The following is a 17,020-nucleotide window of genomic DNA, read 5'->3' as shown; positions in this document are numbered from 1 at the left end:
GAGACTCGGAAATCACTTCCAGCATCCCCTACTAGATATTGACTGTTAAATCAAGTATTAAATAGAAAATGTTTCATTGTCAATTAGTAGAACTGTGATGGCTTCTGATTTTGTTTTTAATTCTGTGGATTGTGTTTAAACAATTCAAAAATACATTTCCTGATTTTGAAATACTAAGTGGTATTGCACAGTTGACACTTTATTGAATGTGTACCACAGTCCCATGATGTTTATAAAGCATACCCTTCCTTGTACAGCTTCAGGTGCTAGAATTAAAATGAATCTGTTATCACAAAAAAAAAAAAAACTACAGAAAGCTTCAGGAATGAGCATGTCATCCAGGCACAGGAACTGGTTCATCTTCTCTGTATCATTCCAATTTAAGTATATGTGCTGGTTAGTGGGAAGAAATTGTTCTGTCAACTGAGAAGCATGAGGTTCAAACACACCAGCTGCTCCATGGAAGAATAATAGACATTTTCCTCTGAAAACCCTCTGGAGGATCAGTTATGGGTTGGTTCAGACTTGATGGTACTTAACAACAATAGCGGTGAGGAATTGCACTGTCAATCCAAGGAATACAGTTCAAATACAACAGTTGCTCTGGGGGAAAAGATGGGCAGTCTGCTCTCAAGCAATTAAATGCCTCGAAAAACTGGCTGGAGAATTGGCTGTGAGTTAGTCCTGACTGGACAGTACCTAACAACATCAAAGTTTTAAAGGAACTAGATGATGTCTATATGTAGATATAGAGAGTCATAAAAATTAATTTTTATCCCTAGTAACAGAATATGTTGCATGTAAAGATTCAGTCTTGGAAATCAGAATAATATAATAATACAATGTGATGTTGTTATGTGCCATTGAGTCACCTGCGACTCATAGTGGCCCTATGTACAAAAGTCCTAAACCCTGCTCTATCCCTTGTCAATCTTAATGTCTCCAACATACCTATCCCCATTACCCCAGTGACAGAATCAATGCATCTCATCAAGGGTCTTCCTATCCTGTGGTGTCCCTCCACCCTCCCAAGCATGACGTCCCTCTCCAAGGACTGATCCTACCTTGCAGCCTGTCCACGGTATGTCAGCCGAAGCTTCAGAATCCTTGCCTCCAAGGAGCAGCCTAGCTTCACCCTCTCCAGGGCAAACTTCTTTGTTCTTCTAGCAGTCCATGGTATATTCAATACTCTTCTCCACCACCAAAGCTCAAAGATATCAACTCTCCTTCTATCATCCCTAGTCATTGTCCAGCTCTCTGATGCATAGCAAGTAATTGCAAAGACCATGGTCTGGATCAGGTGCACCTTAGTCTTCATACTGAAATCATTGTTCCTTCATGGTTTGGAAAGGTCTCTGACAGCAGACTTTCCCAGTGCAATTCATCTTTTAATTTCCTGGCTGCTGGTACCAAGAGTGTTGATTGTGGAGCCAACCAAACTGAAGCTGCAACAATTTCAATCTCCTCACCATCTATCATGATGCTGCCAATCGACCCAGTGATGAGAATCTTGTTTTCTTGATGTTAAGCTTCAATCCAGAAGGCTGCAGTCCTTGACCTTCTGCAGCAAGCGCTTCAGGTCCTCCTCAGTTACAGTAAGCAGGGTTGTGTCATCTGCATAACACAGATTTTGTTGATGAGTCTGTCTTCCTCCAATCCTGATGCCACACTTCTTCTCATAGAGCCCAACCTCCCAGATAATCAGTTCCACATTTAGATTGAAAAGATAAGAAGATAGGATACATCCTTAATGCACACTCTTCCCAATTTTGAACCATGCAGTGTTTCCTTGCTCTGTTCCTCCTGTATAGGTTCCTCTAAGCATAGGTTTTGCCTAAGCACAATCAAGTGTTCTGGGATTCCCATTCTTGTCAGTCAGCCACAGTTTGTTGTGCTCCACAAATGCCTTTGCATAATAATAAAAAAAAACACCACAGACATTCCTCTGGACCTCTGGACTCTCTGCTTTCAGCCAAGATCCATCTGACATTAGCTATAATATCCCTAGTGCCATGGCCTCTTCTAAATCCAGCCTGCACTTTAGGCAGTTCTCTGTTGATGTGCTGATCAGGTTGTTTCTGCATCATCTTCACAGAATCTTGCTCACATGTGATATCAATGATACTGTTCAATAAGTCTCACACTCTGTTGAATCACCTTTCTTTGGAATGGGAACAAATACAGATCTCTTCCAGTCAGTTGGCTGCTGGTTGTCCTCCAGATTTCTTGCACAACTTGGTAAACACACTCAGGGTAGCATCTATTTCTCGAAATATGTCAATATGTATGCCATCAATTCCTGGGGCCTTGTTTTTTGCCAATTCTTTCAGAGCAGATTGAACTTCTTCCTTCATCACCACAGGCTCTTGCTCATATGTTATTTCATTAAATTCTTCTGTGTCCACCAATTCCTTTTGGTACAATGACTGTATACTCTCTTAATTTTTTTTTTTAATGCTTCCTGGATCATTTCATATTCTGCTCAAAGCATCCTTAAGTATTGCAACTTGAGGTTTGGATTTGTTCTTCAGTTCCTTCAACTTAAGAAATGCTAAGCGAATTCGGCTCTTTGAATTTTCTGACAGCAAGATTAATTTATATCCCGAGTAACAGAATATGTTGCATGTAAAGATTCACAGACCAAACCTGACAGATGGTCGCCGTTAGTCAGAATAATATAATAATTAATATAACATATTTAAGTGTGTGTGTGTGTGTGTGTGTGTGCCAAACTCATAGTTGACCCTCCAGGGGATTTTCAAAGGCTGTAAATGGCTTGGAAGAATGCCCGTCTTTCTTTCATAGAGCAGCTGGTAGATTCGAACCTCTTGACTTTAGGTTGACAGTGCAATTCCTCACCAATAGCACCACAGCTCAAAAGCATGAGTTCTCCTTCTATTATTCCTAGTCATTGTCCTGTAGCCATATGAATGTCCACAATGATAATATTTTCTAACTGTGTGGGGTGTTTTCATTAAATGGTCGTAATAATGTTTCACTCTTGAGTAGTGGGCTTTCTTCGTCCCTAAAACTCCCCATTTGCCTCTTATTTTCTGCGTCGAGGCGGCAGAAACTCCACCTGGAGGCATTCACAGAGGCAGGGGTAGGAGGTGGGTCCATGGCCTGGAGGACCGCGTGCTCACTTCTCTGCTCACCTAGGAAAGTTCTCGGCGGCGCCGGAGAGGAGACCTGGGGAGCTGGGGTGCCCGGGCCGTGTGCAGGGCGGGGGCCTGGGCCGTGGGGCCGGGGCGGGGCGCACCCGGGTAACCGGAGCTGCGCGGCGCCTGCACTGCCCGCGCCTCCTCCGAGAGCTGCTCGCAGAGACAGCGGTGGCGGCAGCGGCTCGAGGAGCGCGGGGGCGCGGGTGCGCCCAGGGCAGCGCCGGGCAGCGCCGGCCGGTGAGTGAGGGGCGCGTGGGAGGCCTGCGGCGCAGGGACCCGGGAAGAGCCGGGGGCGCGCGGGGAGCCTGGGCTCAGAGCAGGGAAGCGAGAGAAGGTCCACCCCGTGCTTACGCGGGCTGCTCCCCTCGGGGCCTGCGGATTCCGGGTCCTCTGAGGCTCGCAGCCCCTCTGGCTGGCTCGACCTCGCTGACTCTGTGTCCGAAGACCGAGAGTAAATCTGGCGAGCCCACACCTGGCAAGAGAAAACCTCAAAATAGGCCTTCTTTTGCGAACGTCCTCTAACTCGCTTCTTCATCCTCTGCAACTACAGTAAAGATTTTTTTCCCCCCAGAAGCCAGGACACCTCCCACCCACCTCCCATTTGCTCCTATTTGGGATCCTTTTTGGGTCTAGCCCAACCTTTGCTGTGTATCTATTCCTTTGCTTAACTTTCCAAGCACCCTGGTGTTTTATCCAAAACGTCATCTTTGCCCTGTTCTTGTCAATGCCCTGCAGGAGGGACTGGCTCACAGCTGACCCGTTAGTGGGTCTTCGTTAGTGGGTCTTCGGAAGCTAGCAGTCACACCTGAGGAGAACCTTCATCTTTGGTCCCCTGAGCAGCTGGTGGATTCGAACCATTGGTGCCTTTGGGTTGGCTGCACAGATCCTTACCATTAAGCTGCTAGAGCGCTCCCCCCCCCTTTTTATTTTTTTTTCTTTGGGTGTGTGTCGGGGGGTGGTTGTTTTTCTGCCTACTTATGTTCAAAATAATTGTTTTAAAAGTTGTATCACCTGGATGATTTCTTCCAGGGTCCGCCTACCCAAAGGTCAGACCCATGCACCATGTAACTCTGCAATCAGGAGTTTGGGGTCAGCAGCCTGGCATGGCCTGAACCTCGGGGCCCCGGGATCCTCGGCAAATGAAACGGCTGCTAAGAATCTTCCAACCTGAGATTCGGTGTTGATGGCCTCTTGCCTAAAAATCTCTGCTTCTCCTGGGCACTTACTTCCCTGGAGAGCGCGCCACCATTAATCTCTTCTGAACTTGGACGTGTTTGCGTTTTCTAAAAACAGCTGACCAAATTATCAGGTTAACTATTGATTTTACCGAACTCTAGGCCAGGCAGTTGGACATTCTTGGTATTGTTAGGCCCCATCAAGTCAACTACGACTCATAATGAGGCTGTGATCAAGATCTGAATCTTGTCCTATCTTGTGGCATCCTCTGATATACTCAAGCCCATTGTTACAGTCACTGTGTCTGTCAATCCATCTTCTAAGATTTTTTTGTTGTTGTTGTTGGGTTGAATGCGGTCATGTATATAAATTGTGTTTCATTCATGTACATTGTGTTTTATACAATTATTCCTATACATTGTTTTTTATATAATTATTGTTGATTTATGCCTTGTAATTGCTATTTATCTATGCCTTTTATCATCTGATCTCTTCAAATTCCTACTGCATCTTTCCTATTCCTTCACACACACATGCATCTGCCCACTAACCTCTCCTGTCTTAGTGATTTTTTTCCCCTCTCCCTTTTCCTACCTCCTTCACTACTTCCCCTTCTCCTTTTGAACATTTATAGATAATATGTTTGGTTGTGGGGGGGTTAGTTTTTTTGTTTGTTTCGGTTTTTTTAAACTTTTTTATTAATTTTAATGCAAATTTACAGAGACTTTGGATTTCCATTCATTCATTGTTGCACTTTTCTCCCTGCCCACCTCTCCCCCAGTACACTCTTTGAAAAGTAAAAGTTCCTAGGGGAGCTCTGGTGGCCTAGTGGCAAGAAGCTGCAACTACAATCCCAGAGGTGCACGGTTCGAATCCACCAGATGCTCTGCCGGGGAAGGAGGGGCAATCTCCTCCTGTACCAGTCAGATCTGATTTGACGGTACATGCACACAAAAATAATAAAAAAAAATTTTAAGAAAAGTAAAAGTTCCATTGTTTTACAATCTCTCCCCCCAGGTCCAGTAATACCTAACCACATACCCCTTTTAAACAGTTTTCTCCTTCATCCATTTCAATGCACTGTACATTATTTATCCCATCTTCCTCAGTCTCCCCTCAACCCCGATGACAGTCCTGTTTTCCAACAATGGCACTATGCAGTCTTTGTTCCTTTTTGACTGAGATATTTCACTCAGCATAATGTCCTCCAGGGTCACCCATTTTTAATAATATTGCATGAGTTCCTTGTTTTTCAATGCAGCGTAGTATTCCATTGTGTGAATATACCACAGCTTCTCTATTCATTCATTTGTTGGTGGGCACTTAGGTTATTTCCAACTCTTTGCTATTGTGAACAAAGCTGAGATAAACATGGCCGTGCATTGGTTGTAGTTTTTTAAATGCAAGAATCTGTTAGCTTTGAAGAAGGATGCAGTCAGATACATTGTTAGTTAGCGAAGATGTCTCCTTCACCTTTATGAGTAATGTGGTAGCACTCTAAGGTCAAAGAATGTTGAAAGCGATGATAGAAATTCAAAATTAGTTTGGTGGCTTTGTGGTTTGCTTATTGGCCTACTGACTGGAAGATTGGCTGTTCAACTCCACTGACTTGTCTGTGATGTATAGATGAGGCAGTCTACTCTTGTTAGTAAGATTTACAGCTTCAAAAACATTTGGAGGATCTCCATGATTAGAAACCTGCTTCACAGCTGTGGGGTTAAGATTTTTTTGGTCGTGAGGTTTGAAGAGTCTTATTGGCGCAAGGATTAGCACTGTTGTTATGTGCTGTCAAGTTGATTATGGCTCACATGAACAACAATCTGAACTGTGCCCTATCCCATGCCATCCTCATCATCTCTGATAAACTTGAGTCCACCGTTACAGACACTGTGTCAGTCTGTCTTGCTGAGAGTCTTTCTCTCTTTAGCTGGCCCTCCATAGCCTAAATGTTGGCAGCTGGAACACAAAACAGTTGTGCTCCCATAAAAACAGTCCTATGGGCCGGTTCTACACTGTCACAAGGGCTCACTGTAAAATGAAATTGACTCAGTAGTGCTTGACAGTAGTAAAGACTCTTGCCAACATATTCTTTGGTCTGAAAGGGAGCTTTTTCTTATCTGAAAATTGAAAAGGAGGTAACTGTAAATGTGTTCTCTCAGGTAAGTTTAGGGACTAGCTCAGCATGAACTTGGAAAGAATTTGAAGCACGTAGAAGACCATGGACTGCTAAGAGAACAAACAGGTTTGTCCTGGAGAGGGTTAAACCAGGATGCTCCTTGGAGGCAAGGATTCTGAGGATTTGTCTGACATACTTTGGACATATTACAAGGTGGGATCAGTCCTTGGAGAGAGATGTCATGCTGAGGAGGGTGGAGGGACAGCGCAGGAGAGGAAGACCCTTAATAAGATGGACTGATTCAGTAACTGGGGTAATGAGGTAGGTGTGTCAGAGACAGTGAGATTGGCACAGGATAGAGCAGGGTTTAGGGCTGTTGTACACAGGGTCACTATGAGTCACAGGTGACTTGACAGCACATAACAAGTAGGAGATATAGGGAACTCTGGTGGCTTGGTGGTAAGGAGCTCTGCTGCCAACCCAAAGGGTCATGGTTGGAATCCAGCAGCTACTCTGTGGGAGAAAGATGAGTGGTCTCCTCCTGTGTGATTTATTGCCTCTGTAAACCTGGTGGAGGGTCAGCTGTGAGTTAATTCCAACTCAGTGGTACACAACCACAGCTAAGAGAGAGAACCTGTTTGAAAAATATATTTTGATATAAGCTTCTTTGACAGACTCTCTTTCAAATGAGTATAGCATAGCTTTCTGTCAGAGGGCTGGCAGGTAGGGACTTAGGGCAAAATGAAAAGAAATTAGAACTAATTTGCATTAGAAAGAAACTTGGGGTGAAGTATTCCTAGGTAGGGTTGCTATTGCTGATATCTTAAGTGCATTGCTGGAAAGCGTTCTGGTCTGTTAAGTAACACCTGAAACCCCAAGTCTGTTACGTAGCATTTCTTTTTTTCTCTCTCTCTTTAACTACTCTGAAACTCTACAGAGTTACATGTTCCTCATTAATTTATGAGCGATACTAAAAGAATAGGAACCCCTTGTGGCCAGAGGTTAAGGCACCCAGCTACTAACAGAACTGTGAGTCTTCACACCTGCGGCAGGCAGCTGGGTGATTCTATAAAGATTTACAGCCTTGGAGAAAGATGTTGTAGTTTCTTCTGTGTAATGCCTGCAGCCTTGGGAACCCTGTCCAGCAGTTCTATTTTGTCCTGTAGGGTCTCTGGGAGTTAAAAATCAACTCACCCACATGGGTCTGGCCTGGGTTTTTTGGTTGAGTAAAAGGTCTCTGAGCAGCATAGTAATAATAGTATAATATGTGGAAAGCTAAGCCTCACACAGTGACTATAGCAATGGGCTCTAGGTTGTCCATAGGGATGAGGTGAATCACAGCCAACTCAACAGCATTTAACATGACAGACTAGCTCTATTAATTTTTTAATTGATCAAGATTACTTTTTCTCTTCAATGTTATGGGTTTGTCCTACTTTTTTCTTTTACTCTTCTCAAAGAAATGCTTCTGAGAAGATTTTATGCCCCATTCAGGACACAATTTCTCATACCAATTTTTGTAGACACACACACATGCCTTTTGCATCATATGGTGGCCTAGTGATAAGAAGCTGCACTGCAATCCCAAAGGCACACAGTTTGAATCCACTAACAGTTCTGCAGAAGAAAGATGGGTAGTCTCCTGTGCAATTTATTGCTTTAAAAAAAATCTATGGAGGATCAGCTGTGTGTTGGTCTGACTGAATGGTACTCAACAACAACAACAAATCATAATTCAATATAATCCATTATAATAGCAGTGACTGTATCTTTGAAGAGAGTGATGGTTATTGGGGGGAAAGTGAATAGCATCCAGGAGCAATTATTTTGAAAATTATTATATAACATGGGAGAGGCTAGAGAACATTATGCTGGGTGAAATAACTCAGGCTCATAAGGACAAATACTGCATAAGACCCTTATTGTAAAAACATTAGGATAATTAGTAAGATGTATATGGATATCCAAAGAGGGAAGGGGAGGCAGCAATGGGCTGAGGGAGGAGGGGGACAGACACAGGGTCGCCGAGTTCAGTGGGTGGAGAAAGGAGATGAAGGAATTAGAAAGATTCAGTGGGCATATATCAGTGGTGATTAATTTTATGTGACACAATATATGGGAATGGTCATATGAAACATAATGTGAATAAAAAAATTTAAAAAAGAAAATCATCCGAAGGTCTTCTTTGGGGAACTATCTGTTACATCCTGTGCCCGCTTTGCTACTGGGTTATTTACATTTTTCTTGTTGAGGTGTTGGAGTATTTTATAAATTTTAGATTTGAGTGGCTTATCAGATATGTCATTAACAAATATTTTTTCCCACTCCGTGGCTTTCCTTTAGAAGTTTTTTGATGTGTATGCTGTCTAAAATGAATGTATGATTAGGCATTATATGTACGACAACAGCCCAGAACAAGAGATACATCATTGCACAGAGGAATGGGGGGAGGCAATTGTGCACAATGAATTAATATTTTTTTTTTAAAAGTGAACTGGGGGAGGAGGAAGGGAGAGCGAGGGGATAAAATGTACAACAACAATGAATGAAAGAAAATCTAATTTCTCTGTAGATTTTCATTAAAATCACAATACAAATGTCTTTTAAAAAAAACCAAAATTAAAAAAAAAAAAAACAACAGATTTTTCAATGAAATGACCATCAACTGCCAGATGAACTTTCTTTTCTCTTCCACGCTTAGGGAAGAGGAGCAAGCGCTTCCTCCTGTAGCTCTCAGCGCACTGGCCAAGGCTTCCCCAAACTAACCGTGGTGCCCAGCTGGGGATCCTGCCCCTGCCTCTCGTGCTGCTCATGTGACTTGGGGTAAGTCGAGGACTTCTAGGCACTAGTAAAATGAGAGCCTGTTTCAGAAGGTAGTAATGTCTTTTACCTGATCAAAGGTGTGCTTAACATTTCTAGAGGCTACAAATCATACCACTGACCTAGAAGCAAGATAGTGAGAGAAACTGCTAGAACCACAGTTCAACTAATGTCTTAACTGATCTTATCTTATTCTAAAGTAGCAGTTGGAATGTCATTTATAGACATACATTGGATGAAGAAAAAGGAATGATTTTAATTCAAGATCTGCCACTAGGTAGTTTGTCTTAGGGAAGTTGTAAGCCAATTAAATTATTTGGATCTCAGTTGTTTTTTTTTTTATAGAAACATATATAGGCTGAAGGAGCAATGATTTCGAAAAGTACTGCACAACTTGGGAAGGACTAGAGAGCATTATGCTGGGTGGACTAACTCAGTCTCAGAAGGAAAAGTACTGTATAAGACCGTTATTATATAAATAGATAACTAGTAAAACGTGTATGAGGATCCAAGGGGGTGAGGGTGGGAACAGAGGGGTGAGGATGGGCAGAGGGCAAATCATAAGGATAAGGTCACACAATTTGGTGGGTGGAGGGAGGGAGGAATAAAGGAAATGGGAAAGATCCAGTGAGGATCTGGGAAAACTGGGTAATAGTGGGCATAGTTCAATGAGGATTAGTTTTATAAAATATAATGAAAATGAATGGTAATGATTTTATGAAATACAATGTGAGTGAAAAATAGTGTAAAACACAGTGTATACATTGTAATCAAACCAATATAATATTTAAAAAAATTTTAAAGATATATAGGATGAGAGTCTTATTGGGAGGAGTATGTAGTTCTCAGCTACTAATACCCTAGAAAGTTTACTTTTTTTAAATGCTGATCAAAGATTTTGCTTTAACTGGACTGGTGCAGAAAAGAGCCCTAGTGGTACATGATTAAACATTCAGCTGCTAGCTCAAAGGTCAGTACTTCAAACCCATCAGCAACTCGGTGGGAGAAAAATGAGGCTGTTTCGAGATTTACAGACTTAAAAACCCCCTGAGGAATTCTACTCTGTTCTGTAGGGTCTCTATGATTTGGAATGGATTCTGAGTCAGTAGGTTTGGTTTGAGGTTTGACCCAGGAAATACTAATGTGCAGGCCAAGATTACGAATCACTGGGCGAAATCATCACGAAGAATTGATTTTAAGATTGTGGCATCTTAGAGAGCAGACCTATAAACCTTGTTATAAATCACAAACCCTGCTTTACATATAAGCCACTGAGTGCTAACCAAGACTAAACAGACCTTTTTCAGAATCAATCCTGATCAAGCATTACAGTTTATTCAAGGGAGGTACTGTACCTTTTCACCCTCAATAGTCCTACAGATCTTTGCAGAGTTCTTAGCACCTAGTTTCTTTTGATGGACTGAATGAGATGTAACCCTGCCCATCGAAGATGATCAGCTGTTTCTAAAGATCCCCAGAGAAGATTGTATCTCTTCTCTCTCAGTATCCTTGCCAGTATTTAGTAACCTATTGAAATTTCTCCTCGACATGATCTGTGGCTGGTTGTGGAGGGGGAAAGGTGTCAGCAAGGGATAAGAATGATCTCCTTGATCATTGCTGAAATGTGAGCTTCTGTGTCCAAACTGAGATAAAAAAAAATGATCCTCACACCTTCTCAGGTAGTTGTGGACTATAGAGTTACCAGAATCAGGATAGGAAAAAAGTTTACCTTAATCATTGGCTGGCACCTAAGTGTGTTGTCATTACATTGTAAATTGTGTTGCTATTCACACTTTGAAAATCATTCTTCAGCTTAAAGAGATAAAGTAGTAGTAAGTAGTAATCTATACAAATCATTTCATTGCGTCCTGTTTTCTATTTTCTGCTAATGCTCTTCAAACCTCATTGTTGTGTTGTTGTGTACAGTCAAGTCATCTGTGACTCATAGTGACCCTATGTACAATTGCTCTGAACATTGCCCTATGCTGAGGTGGTATCACTGACTTCAGCACACCCAATGCCATTGCCCCAGTTTCTGTGTCAATCCATCTCATGCTGGGTCTTTCTTTCCTGTGCTGTCCCTCAACCCTTACAAGCATGATGTCCTTCTCCAAACACTGGTCCCTCCTGGTCACATGCCCAAAATATGTGATTCAGAGCTTTAAAATCCTAGCCTCCAAGGAGAAACTTGCTTTCACCCTCTCCTGTTTGTTCTCCTGGTGGTCCATGGTATGTTGACTACTCTTCTCCAGCACCACATCTCAAAGGCATAGATAAAGTTTGAAGACCATGGCCCGGATCAGGGTAGGCATACCCTGTCCGTCCTCACCACTTCTGATATATTTGAGCCCATTGCTCCAATCACCATGTCAACCCATCCTGATGAGAGTCTTCTCTTACACTGACCCCCCCCACCTATCCAAGCATGATATTCTTCTCCAAGGACCAGCCCCCTCCTAAAAACATACCCAAAGTATGTGAGATGAAGTTTCACTATCCTTGTTTCCAAGGAACACTCTGGTTTCACATTTTTCAAGACAGACCTGTTTGTTCTCTTAGCAGTCTATGTTCTCTTCTCCAACACCATAACTCAAACACATCGATTCTTCTTCCGGCATCTTTATCATTGTCCAACTTTCAGACGTACAGCAAGTAGTTAAAAAGACCATTGCTTGAATTAGGTGCACCTTAGTCTTTAAATGGATATTATTACTCTTTAGTACTCTAGGGAGGTCTCTGACAATAGATTTTCCAAATGTAACTTGTATTTTAATTCCTTGACTCCTGCTACCAAGGCTGTTGATCATGGACCAAGCAAAATTAAACAATCATTGACAACTTCAACCTTTTCTCTGTCTATCATGATATTGCCTTTTGGTCCAATTGTAAGGATTTTTGCTTTCTTGATATTGAGGTGTAACCCATAATGAAGGCTGTAGTCTTTGCTCTTCTGCAGCAAGAGCTTCATGCACTCCTCACTTTTGGCGAGCAAGGTTGCATCATCTGTATGGCACAGGCTGTCAATGAGTCTCCCTCAGGTCCTGATTCCACATTCTTCTTCAAAAAGCCAGCTTCTTGAATAATTTGTTCACCATACAGATTGAATAGGTCTGGGAAAAAGATACAGCCCTCATTCACACTTTTCCTGGTTTTTAACTATTTAGTGATCCCTCACTCTGTTCAGACAACAGCCTCTTGGTCAAGGTACTGTTGTCATTATGTATCATTGAGTCAGAACCCACTCATTATTGACCCTCCAGCAATTTTTCAGAGGCAGTAAATTGAATGTAAGGAGGTTGCCCATATTTTTCCCTTGAAGCAGCAGGTTTCAAACCACATACCTTTGAGTTCATGGTACAGTTCCTTACCACTAAGCCTCCAGAGCTCACTTGGTCCAGGTATAGTTTTTGCATAAACATAATTAAGGGTTCTGGGATACCTGTTCTTCTCAATGTTAGCCATAATTAGTTGTGATCCACACAGTCAGTCAAATACTTTTGCTTATTCAATAAAACACAGGTAGACATCCATCTGGTAATCTCTGCTTCTGAAACAGTGGGACTTTAAGAACTCTCTGAGCATACAGGAACACTGCTAGATACATGCCTGCAGTTAGTGCCCTCTGTTAGTGTTTTCCAATCACTGCAAAATGAAGAGGATCCGTTGCAAACATCTGTACAGTGCATGAAATGTGAATTTAGGAAAATTGGAAGTTGTCAGATATGAAATGGAATATATGAAGATCAACATTCTAGGCATTAGCAAGCTGAGATAGACTGACATTGACCACTTTGAATCAGATCATTATACGATCTACTATGTTGAGAGTGAAAAAGTGAAGAATAAGGGGTGACATTCATAGTCAAAAAGACCATCTCAGGATCCTTCCTGAATGCTGTGAGTGGCAGGATACTCTCCATGCACTTACAAGGCAGACCTATTAATACAACTATTATTCAAATGTACCAACAACCATAATAGCTTGCCTCCGGAAACCCTATGAACCTGGAGAGAGGATGAAAGGCACCCAAGCGTCGAGGACCCTCCTTCATAGGGTCGCTATGAGTCACCTGCGACTTGACGGCACTTAACAACAACAACAACCAACAACTAAAGTCAAATATGAGGAAATTGAGGATTTCTATCAACTTCTGCAATATGAAATTGATCGAATATGCAATCAAGATTTATCAATAATAATCGGTGAAAAGAACACCAAACTAGGGAACAAAGAAGAAAAACTAGTTCCTGGAAATTATAGACTTGGTGGCAGAAATGAAGCTGGAGATCTAATGATTTAATTTTGTACAATCAATGATTTATTCATTGCAAATACCTTTTTTAAAAAAACCACAAAGGGCAACTATGCACATGGACCACACAGGAGTCAGATTGTCTACATCTCTGGAAAAAAGGAGTTGGAAAAACTTAGTATCAGTAATCAAAAACAGGCGAGGTGCTGATTGTGGAACTGCATGCAAGTTCATACTAAAGCTGAAGAAAATGAAAACCAACCCACAAGAGCCAAATACAATCCTGAGTCTGAGTCTACCCCACCTGAATTTTTTAAATGGCAGTAACAGCTTTCCAAACATTGCCCTCAAGTTGACTTCAAGTCATAGCACGAAGTAGAGCTTTCTGGATGCCAATCTAGAGGAACACTCGTCCACTTTGTACATCACTCTTCCTTTGTCAGTGAGCTGTATGAAGTAACCTGGGTTTGCTGTGATGCTGAATCTTATACCATTGGGGTATCAAATACCCAGATGGTTTCTCAATGTGGACAGTGTTTGGTGGAGCTCCCAGTTGTAAAGCAGGTTTGGGAGCAGGAGTGGCATCCACTTCCTAAACCACATGCCTCTGGAAACTCTATGAATTTGGGAAAATTATGATAGTTATGGAGAGGCAATAGGCCTTTTGTTCATAGAGTTTCTATGAGTTGCACTTGACTCAATGGCATTCAACAACAACAACAGAGCACCCAGAAGCTGACTGCTGCATCTTTTTTTCCACAGAGTGACTACTGGGTTACAGTTGACATGTGGCTTAGCAGCAGAGCCCTTTGCTACTGCACTGCCAGGGCTCCTGAAATGTGTTGAGTAGTTCCACACTGGGCCCTCTGGCGTCTTAGTGGTAAGAAATTGCTCTATCAACCAATAGGTACACAGTTTGAATCCACCAGCATCTCCGAGAGTAGTTCCATACATTATCCTGTACTGTTCACACAAATCACATCCAGAACCTCAATAGCACACTTTCTAGAGAAATGCTGATGTAGAGTTAAAAATAAACTTGCCAGAAAATAGAAATTATTTTTTAAGTTATTAAATATTTCTGGAATGATTGATGCCAGGGATTAGAGGGAGAGCATGGAACAAGAGAGTAGAAAACTATTGCTTTTCATTATTGGTTCTTCCATAAGACTTAATTTTTTTATCATGTATGTATTTTTTAACTAAAATAAAAGCTTTTCAAAATATAAATGATTCATCTTCCATTTTCACTTAGAGAACTTTTTCTTATTAAAATATTTGTCATTCAAGCTTAAGTACCAATTTGAATTACTGAGCTTCTTACTAAAAAAAAAAATTAAAAATTCTGGAGGCATTTCTTATGAGTATTAATGATCTTTCAAGTGCTCCTAGTTGGAAAATAAATCTTGTAATTTATCTTTTATGGAGTTACAGCAAATTAATGCTGGAAGGGATTCAATTTCTTTAATGGAATTGAGTCCTTTTTTTTTTCCCCTGGCAGAGTGGTTTTGATCAGAAGTTCTGTAGAAGATGAAGGAGGGTTGGGTGTGATCAAATAACTGGAGCGCTGGTTCTGTAATCCTCCTTTTGTGGTCATTCAAGAAATGATGCTACTTGATCTCTGCAGTTTTAGGACCTCCAGCCACCCAAAGCATAATTTCTACCAGTACTTTTGGTAGTACATAGACATATTCTATTAATTTTTACCTTTTCCATTCTCTGTACATAATCACATACCCTCTCTTTTGCCTTCTCTCTATTTTCAAATCCAGTATCCTCCCTGAAGCTTTTATTTCCCCTCATTCTTACTCCTGACTTTGTTAAAATAATCATGCTTAACAAATGAGGGAGAAAAATATATAAAGGGGATATGTGATTAGGTATCATTGTCATGACAGAGTCCAGTACAAAGGCTGCATAGTGGGGTGGACCGGGGGGGGAGGGATTGTATAACAATGAAATAATTTTTCTTTTCCTTTTCAAAGAGAAGAGTGAACTGGGGCAGGGAGGGGTGGGCAGGGAGAAAAGTGCAACAATGAATGGAAATCCAAAGTCCCTGTAAATGTTCATTAAAATTAATAATAATAAAAAATAATCATGCTTTATAAGCAGCAAATCAAGAGAAGTGGAAATGCATGCATCTAATAAAAAACCTCTAAATAAAATTCATTAACAAATTGGACATAATTAATCTGACACACATTTTATGAGGCAGTATAGGACAAGGGGTGGCTCTTTTAAATGAGTTAGCCATAAATTCCAATCCTAGCTCAGCTATTACTCCTTTGAACCCTCAGATACTTCATCTGACAAATGTGAACAATTGTGGCTTCATGGAGTCTGTTAGTCTTTCATTGTTTTTGTTGTCATGTGCCCTCAAGTCACTTACAACTCATAGTGACCTAAACAAGAGCCCTAAACCCTGCTCTATCCTGTGCCAACCTCACTGTCTCTGACACACCCACTGTCATTACTTACCTCTACCACTGAATCAATCCGTCTCATCGAGTGTCTTCCTCTCCTTTGTTGTCTCTCCACCCTCCCAAACGTGATGTCCCTCTCCAAGAGCTGGTTACTCCTTGCAACATGACCAAAGTCTGTCAGACGAAGCTTCAGAATCCTTGCCTCCAAGGAGCAGCCCAGTTTCACCCTCTCCAGGCTCTCCAGGTTCATCTCCAGGACAAACCTATTTGTTTTCCTAACTGTCCAAGGTATATTCAACACTCCTCTCCAGCACCACAGCTCAAAGACATAAACTCTCTTTCTATCATCCCTAGTCATTATCCAGCTCTCTGATGCATAACATGCAATGGCAAAGACTATGGCCTGGATCAGACACATCTTAGTCTCCAGCCTGACGTCGTTGCTCTTGGTCTGGAGGGGTGCCTGACAGCTGACTTTCCCAGTGTAATGTGTCTCTTGATTTCCTGGCTGCTGGTACCAAGAGTGTTGATTGTGGAGCCAAGAAACTAGAAAAGTCTTTCATTAAAATCTCAATAAATATTGGGAGTTCTGGTGGCTTAATAGTGGCAAAGAGTTATGTTGAAAACTCGGACAAGTGGTTCTAATCCACTGGCTACTTCACAGGAGAAAGATGGGCAGACTCCCTCCCATGAGATTGACTACCTTTGAAAACCTACTGGAAAGTCAGCTATTCGTTACCTCTTGCTCGATGGTACGTAACAATACCAACAACACTATGTTGATGTTAGTCATGTTTAAGGAGCTCTGACGACATAGGTCTTAGTGGCACTGCTGCTTCACCTGCCGCATCTCTCTGGTGATTTGAATCCACCAGCAGCTCCTCTGGAGAAGGATGGACAGTCCTTGCCCGTGCAGTTTGCATCCTCTGGAAACCCACTCACTGGAGGGTCAGCATTGAGTTGGCTCTGACTTGGTGATATTGAATTTGGTTGATAGTTATGCTGAAGTGTATTGTGTTTCTATTTCTTTTTTTTATTATTATTAAATTTTATTAGTTTTAATGAACATTT

The 17,020-nt window shown here is 41.7% G+C and overlaps 1 protein-coding gene across 1 annotated transcript in view; it reads left to right on the top strand.

Moving 5' to 3' along the window:
* Positions 1 to 11,562: 11,562 nt before the first annotated feature.
* Positions 11,563 to 17,020, top strand: part of LOC102863989 (coiled-coil domain-containing protein 47-like) — a 12,656-nt gene continuing 7,198 nt past the window's right edge. Inside the window, exon 1 of the mRNA XM_006882684.1 lies at positions 11,563 to 11,577. Within this exon, the coding sequence (XP_006882746.1) occupies positions 11,563 to 11,577 (15 nt within the window). The remainder of the gene's footprint in view (positions 11,578 to 17,020) is intronic.

This window comes from Elephantulus edwardii, unplaced genomic scaffold (assembly GCF_000299155.1).
Source record: "Elephantulus edwardii isolate Elephantulus edwardi_28Jun2011 unplaced genomic scaffold, EleEdw1.0 scaffold00022, whole genome shotgun sequence".
Taxonomy (NCBI): domain Eukaryota; kingdom Metazoa; phylum Chordata; class Mammalia; order Macroscelidea; family Macroscelididae; genus Elephantulus; species Elephantulus edwardii.
Note: the sequence above shows the minus strand (reverse complement) of the source record. Positions and strands in the feature narration are given on the sequence as shown.